The 7,962-nt window shown below is 42.0% G+C and overlaps 1 protein-coding gene across 3 annotated transcripts; it reads left to right on the top strand.

Moving 5' to 3' along the window:
• Positions 1-865: 865 nt before the first annotated feature.
• On the top strand, positions 866-6,714 carry dhrs7ca (dehydrogenase/reductase (SDR family) member 7Ca). Of its 3 annotated transcripts, none has more exons than XM_008417114.2 (8): positions 866-1,025; positions 2,777-2,848; positions 3,807-3,984; positions 4,064-4,176; positions 5,051-5,261; positions 5,348-5,440; positions 6,006-6,155; positions 6,223-6,714. In XM_008417114.2, the coding sequence occupies exons 2-8, from the start codon at positions 2,807-2,809 to the stop codon at positions 6,426-6,428; spliced, it is 993 nt and encodes a 330-aa protein (XP_008415336.1). In that variant the 5' UTR covers positions 866-1,025; positions 2,777-2,806; the 3' UTR covers positions 6,429-6,714. The 3 variants fall into 3 exon arrangements, with proteins under 3 accessions (XP_008415336.1, XP_008415338.1, XP_008415337.1); XM_008417115.3 differs by lacking the exon at positions 866-1,025 and adding an exon at positions 2,014-2,033; XM_008417116.2 differs by lacking the exon at positions 2,777-2,848 and having other exon boundaries at positions 868-1,025; positions 6,223-6,712.
• The last annotated feature ends 1,248 nt before the right edge of the window (positions 6,715-7,962 follow it).

Here is a 7,962-nt window from a genome sequence, read left to right as displayed (position 1 = left end):
ACAGTAATTAAGTCAAAACTGTGACTTTAATGTTTTAATATTTTTTCTTTAATATATTTACACTTTGAATTCATGATGAAAAGCTACTTTCTTTGTAATCTGTTCTACCCAGAACTGGTGAAACTGTTTTAGCTTCACTTGGTTCAAAAAACTCCATCCATCCATTTTCTTTCACCCTTGTCCCTCAGTGGGGTCAGGAGGGTTGCTGGTTCCTCTCCAGCTAATGTTCCAGGCGAGAGGCGGGGTCACCTGGACAGGTCACCTGGACAGGTCGCCAGTCTGTTGCAGGGCAACACAGAGACACACAACCATGCACACACATACACACACCTAGGGGCAATTTAGACAGGCCAGTTAACCTGACAGTCATGTTTCTGGACTGTGGGAGGAAACCGGAGTACCTGGAGAAAACCCACCATGCACAGGGAGAACATGGAGACTCCATGCAGAAAGACCGGGAATCGAACCCAGAACCTTCTTGCTGCAAGGCAACAGCTCTACCCACTGCGCCACTGTGCAGCCCTAAAAAAACTCCTATTAAGGATATTTTACATTCAGTTACCACCATAATCAAAAGATATTCTCCAGATCTTCTCTTTACTGATGTCAAGCAGAAAGGAACATTAGAAGTTTATTTTCTTATTATTAGAATTATTTGCATTTCGTTATGTATTCCTGACATTGTATAAAATTACATGCTGCATCTGCAGAATGTGGCAATCTTTTTAATCCGATTAATCAATAGACTAATCGATTACTAAATGAATGTTTATGTAAAGCTGATGATCAGTTAACAGGAAGATGTTGATGTCAGACTGAGAACAGCGGACTGGAATCGCAGATCCTCCCAGCCTGTCACTCCATGTGGACAACGCACCGGGACAGCAGGCCGGTCAGCTGTGCAGCTATTAAAAGAGCTCAAATCCCAAAGTACAGCTGCGGAGGGCCGGCCAGTTGTCGTGCTGCAGGAGCCGCGCTGAGGCGTCCAGCTCCTCAGACCCGACGCTGCAGCCCTCTGGGAAACGGTGAGTGGGAGCCATAACTCCTAGACTCCTAATATAAACTCTTTAATGTGCATTTTAACAGAAACGTGAGGAATATAGAGAGACGAAGCAGAAGATAAACTCCTTTCTTTCCTCCTCATAAAGCTGTTGAAGGATTCGGTGACGTCGAAAAGTTCAGCATCTATTTTAGTTCTGGTTTATATATAGAGAGCTTAACTTGGACAAACGGCTGGAGCAAAAGGTTATGTTCATGTTTCCAGCTGATGCTTCGAGCTGCTTGTTGGTTTTATCCTGTTAGATGACAGAAATCTGGAACGACACTTCCAGGGTGAGATGGGCTCTGGGACTCCGGCCTGCAGCTGCGTCTCCCTCCCATCCAGGAATAATTTTCAGTCTTTGGTCGTATTTGAACGGTTTACAGCAGTGGTGTCTAACTCATTTTTATTTTGGGCCGAATCAAAAATCAGAATGTTCTTAAAGGGCCGGTTGCACCAGAATCTATTGATAAAACCAATAAAACTGTTAAAATATCAATAAATAGCTGTTCCTCTGGGATTTGTGATTATTTTAGTGTTTATTTTTGCAATCAAAATGACAGATTTTGTGGTGAATATTAAGAAATATTAGTAATCTTTTTTTTCACAATATTTATGCTAATGTATGATGTCAAATGTGACTATCACTCGTCGTATCAGTTACGGATTCAACGTTTTTGACCAATTTTGAGAAAATTAGCAGTAAAATCAGGAAAAAATGTGGAAATTTGTTGATTTTGTGTGATTTTTGCAGATTTGTGAAAAACTGGAAGGACTTATTGATGTAATTTGGAGTCCAGAGGGCCACATAAAAAGCTGCGGCGGGCCAGATTTGGCCCCCGGGCCTTGAGTTTGACACCTGTGGTTTACAGCCTTCCTGTGTCTCTGAGCACTTATGTTAATCATTTGATTTGTTTCACTGTGCAGGAGCATTCACGCCTCTCAAACACTGAAAAGACACAAGATCTTAAAAAGTATCTTCGTCTGGCTCTTGGTACAAATATCTTACTTGACAAAACTAATTTATAAGAACATTTTCAGCAGGAGCAGCTTGTGTTAAGTCAATAATCCCTTAATATTGATGAAAAGTTTCACTGGGGGAAAATGTCTTGTTTTGAATGAAATAATCTAAAACTTTAATCAACATTAAGGACTTAAAACAAGCTGTTATTTCTTGCTGAAAAGTTTCTTGGAATTTAGTTTTGTCTCAAGTTTTCTAATACATTTTAACTAAAAAATAGATGAAACTATTTAGTAAGATTTAGTATTTTTGCAGTGAATTAAACAACTTTTTTCTGTTAGTTTTGTTGTATTTTTGCATCATATCTGCAGCCATCAGCATCTGCATTATCTAAAGAAATTCATATAATAATAGATAAAACATCTAATTTCTCTTTGGGATAAAGTATTTTTGGATTTGAATTATTTTTTAAATGGAATTGTATAACTTATAAGGGCTTCATGATGCTGTTTGTTGATTATTATTTTTCTAAAAACAGCTGAAGTCTTCGCAGAACAGCTGGAGGTTAAATGAAACACATGGACTAAAAGTCCTGTTTCACTTTTACTCCACTTAATAGCAAGTCTGTGGCTGCAGCATGACAACATGACCAACATGTGATTTATATCTACATACTGTAGATGTTTTACATTTATACAAATATTATTATTATTATGTATACAGCCAGTATTTTCATTTTGATCGTGTTTAAAATGTGTTTTCTGTCTTTGTTTCAGAACCTTAAGAGCTCATAGTTACATAGAGAAATGATAGTAGAGGGTGAGATGAGATCCAATGTGTCAGAGACGGTGAGACGCCTGGAATGAGGATCAGTGGAAACTAAATCGATTTTAACGTCCATCGCATCCCATGTTTCTACTGAAATCAGAATCATCTTTCATTTAAAATTCGCTCACATGCTAATATAACAATTATTTACAATGACCTTTCATGACATAAAAAAGTACACTCACTTTTAGTTCTGGGGTTTTTCAGGCCTGTTTTCCTACAATCTTAAATTATTTAAAGCTAACCTGAAGAGCATAAAACCCAGCAGATAAGGAGAACCACTGAACAGAGTGTACTTACTTTATATTTTCTGCCATGACTGTATAATGTAAATAATGGTGGTTTGCAAACATTATTTGTTTTGTATTTTTGAATTAGTTTGAAATCTGCTACTTTTTGTCTTTCTGCTCAGTGTTTAGCAGAAATACTTAGCTTATTCACTTTCTGTAACATAAGCTAAGTGGGAGCTAGTTGATACAATATTTGTTGATTTGATTTTTAAAAAGTGCAGAGTAAAAAAGAGTGTAAATATATACAATTGAAGGTTTTTTAAAGGGAACTTTTAAGTTTGTGGTCCAATGTTGATTTCAGTGTTTGAGAATAAACATCTGTTTCATTTTAGCTAATTAGCTAGTTAGCTAACTAGCTGAAAGCTAACACGACTGCCGACTAGTTAAAAAAAATGTTTCAGCAAATTCTGTAAAAATAAAAATAAAAACTAATGAAATGTGTTCATTTAAGTACAGAAGTGTTTTGGTTTGAAATTGACGTTAACTTTTCTCCTCATTTATTTTATGCTAAGCTAAAAATAACCAACGCAGCTTAGCACAGGGACTGATGCAAGTTTGTTTGCATCGATAAGCATGTTGTCTGGAAATACTGGAAACATTTCTTCCATATTTTTGCTTGAGCATTTTCAGTGACTTAATGGTCAACATGGCTGCAGGATATCTAATGTCAAATGAAATCATTTTCCAGGACAGCCCTGCAGAGATGGACCCGACATGGACCGCCACCATCCTGGTGGTTCCCTGCGTGGTGGTGCTGACCGCTGGATGTTTCTACCTCTATGGCGCCATTATCAGCCTGCTGTCTAAAACATCCGTGCGCAATAAGGTGGTGGTAATAACGGATGCTTTGTCTGGGCTGGGAAAAGGTAAGGCGGACTTAAACGTTCCCGTCTGTGAAGGCTGGATGGAGTAAATGCTCCAGTTTCTTCTGCTTCTTGTGCGAAGAGTGCGCAGGTGTTTTCCACAGAGGAGGAGCCAGGATGATCCTCTGTGGGAAAAGCTGGGAGAAGCTGGAAGAACTGGCAGATGAACTGGAAAACGCTTCGGATCCTACAGTAGTAAGTATAATCAGCAAGAAATGCAGCGATTCTCAAACTGCACCTAACCTACACAGAAAGCTACAAAACAAACTTTTAGAATACTTCTTCTCATTTTCTTTTACATTCATTTAGCATCATTTCTGCCTCATAACTTCTGATTTTAATCAGCCAGGGGGTCTTGGAGAGGTTTGCAGTCGTGTCTCTTTTTCTGGACAGAAGCTTCTCCATTTGCGCTAAATGTGCATCTTCTTTCTAATCAAGATTGTTCGCATAAAATGTGCTAAAAGTAACTGTCAGTATTTACCCTGCAGTCTTTGAATGTTCAGGTGACAGTTTAATTTGATTTTGTTGATAACTTTTATTTGTCCTCATGTTTTGAATGTTATTATTACTGCATGTTTTGGGGACAACAGGTGGAAATTAGCCTTTAACCTGGTGCAGTTTGTCTCTCCTTCTGTTAATGTATGTCCATTTAAAAATAACATTTTAAACAATTATCCAATATTTTTTAAAATAATTATTGGTAAAGAAATTACATTTCATGATAAAAAAATATTAAAAATGTTCTTTTTCTTCTCGTTTTCCATTCGGCTTTCTAAGGCCCGCAGCGCCCTCTGGTGGCCTCCCACAGTGATGCACATGGAGATTTTATCTGCTTTCTTTGTTTTCAGGTTCTCTAATGTTTCTGAAGTTTGACGGATGTAATTGTGGCGGTAAAGTGTTGAGTCTGTGTGTCAGTGGACATTCAGTGAATACACAATAAACACTTTAACTTCAAACTATTCCTCTACAGAGAAACGGATGTAGAGGTATTTTTCCTGGACCTCAGAAAAAGAGCTGGATTGTGAATTTTTTAGCTGATGAAACTAAACAGTTGCGTCCTCATCCTCAGACTTTCCCTCCAAAGCTCGTGCTGCTGGACTTCGGAGACATGGACGGCATGGCGGAGGCGGTGGCTGAGGTTCTGGACTGCTACGGCTGCTTGGACGTCCTCATCTTCAACAGCAGCATGAAGGTCAAGGCTCCGGCGCAGAGTCTGTCTCTGGAGACGGACAAGCTCCTCATGGACAACAACTACTTTGGACCCATCACTTTGGCTAAAGGTAGCTGACTGGAACACGTTTAGCTCGATTTTTATTTTATTTCTGTGACGATGATGATGATGATGATGATGGGACGTGTGTTTCAGGTGTGCTGCCCTCCATGGTCTCCAGGAGGAGCGGTCACCTGCTGCTGGTCAGCAGCATCCAGGGGAAAATCGCCGTGCCTTTCCGCACCGCGTGTGAGTTTAAATAAATCCGTTACTTCGTAAGGCGAGTGTAAAAACCGTTTCTCACCGGTTCAACGTCGTCATCAGGTTCAGATTGTTTCCAACCTTCCTCTGACAAATATCCTGATTAACAACGACATTTTTAAAATTGGTCACAATTTTCAAGGTTTGGTGTAGAAAAAGCAACACCGACTTGAAACACGGTGGTGGCAGCGTCATGCTCTGGGGTCGGTTGTCAGTGTGGAAGATGAGTGAATTTTCCCCACCATTACAGAGAGAATGCATTAAATAAACTAAATGATGAAAGAAACTAAATGATGACTTCCTTAGAGGACAGGGTCCAGAACTAAGCGGCGGTCCAACAGATTCACTCGTTTCTTCAGCTGAATAATTCTGGATAAATTCATATTAAAGGTCTAAATGTCAATAATGCAAAAAGCTTCAGTTTCAACAGAGACTTAGGAAACGTTGGTGTCGTGGATCTGTGTGGGAATCTGGTTATGTCCTAATTAAAGTTTGCTTCATGAAAACCTGCCAGTTTTGGTCGCAGGTTGTGATTCGAGGAGGTTTTTTCCAGACGCAGCTTCCAAACATGCCGTCCAGGCGTTCTTCGACTGCCTGAGAGCCGAGGTGGAGGAGTTCGGCGTCTCCGTCAGCACCATCAACCACACCTTCATCAGCTGCTCCGCGGCGGCGCCGGCGGCCGCGACGTCCCTGCTGTGGCCCCGTGAGTAAAATCAGAGGTTTAAACCATGTTTGGTGTTGGAGACTGAAGATCTGTGTTGTGTCTGCAGTGCTGTTCACCAGGAAGCCAGGCGGCGTGTCTCCAGACGAGGTCGCCGCTGAGATCGTCAGGACGCTGAACAACAAGAGGAAAGAAGTGCTAATCGCTCCCTCGCTTCCCAAGATGGCCATTTATGCCAGATCGTTCTTCCCCAACGTTTTCTTCGCTGTGATGGCTGCAGGCGTGAAAAACTCTGCTGCCTCTGAGAACATGTGAAGATCAGTGACTTTTACTGAAGGTTATCAGTTAACCATTTATGGTTGAAAATGACCTGGAATTGTTTTACCACTCTGAGACGACCCGTCAACCCATCAAACCGTCAACCCATCAACCCATCAAACCGTCAACCCATAAACCCGTCAACCCATAAACCCGTCAACCCATCAAACCGTCAACCCATGAAACCGTCAACCCATAAACCCATCAACCCATCAAACCGTCAACCCATCAAACCGTCAACCCATCAAACCGTCAACCCATCAAACCGTCAACCCATCAACCCATCAACCCATTAAACCATCAAACCGTCAACCCATCAAACCGTCAACCCATCAAACCGTCAACCCATCAAACCGTCAACCCATCAACCCGTCAACCCATCAAACCGTCAACCCATCAAACCGTCAACCCATCAACCCATTAAACCATCAAACCGTCAACCCATCAAACCATCAACCCGTCAAACCATCAACCCATAAACCCGTCAACCCATCAACCCGTCAACCCATCAACCCGTCAACCCATAAACCCGTCAACCCATAAACCCGTCAACCCATCAAACCATCAACCCATCAAACCGTCAACCCATCAAACCGTCAACCCATCAACCCATCAAACCGTCAACCCATAAACCCGTCAACCCATAAACCCGTCAACCCATCAAACCGTCAACCCATGAAACCGTCAACCCATAAACCCATCAAACCGTCAACCCATCAAACCGTGAACCCATCAAACCGTCAACCCATCAACCCATCAACCCATTAAACCATCAAACCGTCAACCCATCAAACCGTCAACCCATCAAACCGTCAACCCATCAAACCGTCAACCCATCAACCCGTCAACCCATCAAACCGTCAACCCATCAAACCGTCAACCCATCAACCCATCAACCCATTAAACCATCAAACCGTCAACCCATCAAACCATCAACCCATCAAACCATCAACCCATAAACCCGTCAACCCATCAACCCGTCAACCCATCAACCCGTCAACCCATAAACCCGTCAACCCATAAACCCGTCAACCCATCAAACCATCAACCCATCAAACCGTCAACCCATCAAACCGTCAACCCATCAAACCGTCAACCCATAAACCCATCAACCCATAAACCCGTCAACCCATCAAACCGTCAACCCATGAAACCGTCAACCCATAAACCCATCAACCCATCAAACCGTCAACCCATCAAACCGTCAACCCATCAAACCGTCAACCCATCAAACCGTCAACCCATCAACCCATCAACCCATCAAACCGTCAACCCATCAAACCGTCAACCCATCAAACCGTCAACCCATCAAACCGTCAACCCATCAACCCGTCAACCCATCAAACCGTCAACCCATCAAACCGTCAACCCATCAACCCATTAAACCATCAAACCGTCAACCCATCAAACCATCAACCCGTCAAACCATCAACCCATAAACCCGTCAACCCATCAACCCGTCAACCCATAAACCCGTCAACCCATAAACCCGTCAACCCATTAAACCATCAACCCATCAAACCGTCAACCC

Source organism: Poecilia reticulata, chromosome 8 (assembly GCF_904066995.2).
Source record: "Poecilia reticulata chromosome 8, P_reticulata-male-v2, whole genome shotgun sequence".
Classification (NCBI taxonomy): domain Eukaryota; kingdom Metazoa; phylum Chordata; class Actinopteri; order Cyprinodontiformes; family Poeciliidae; genus Poecilia; species Poecilia reticulata.
This window is presented reverse-complemented; position numbering and strand designations above follow the sequence as displayed.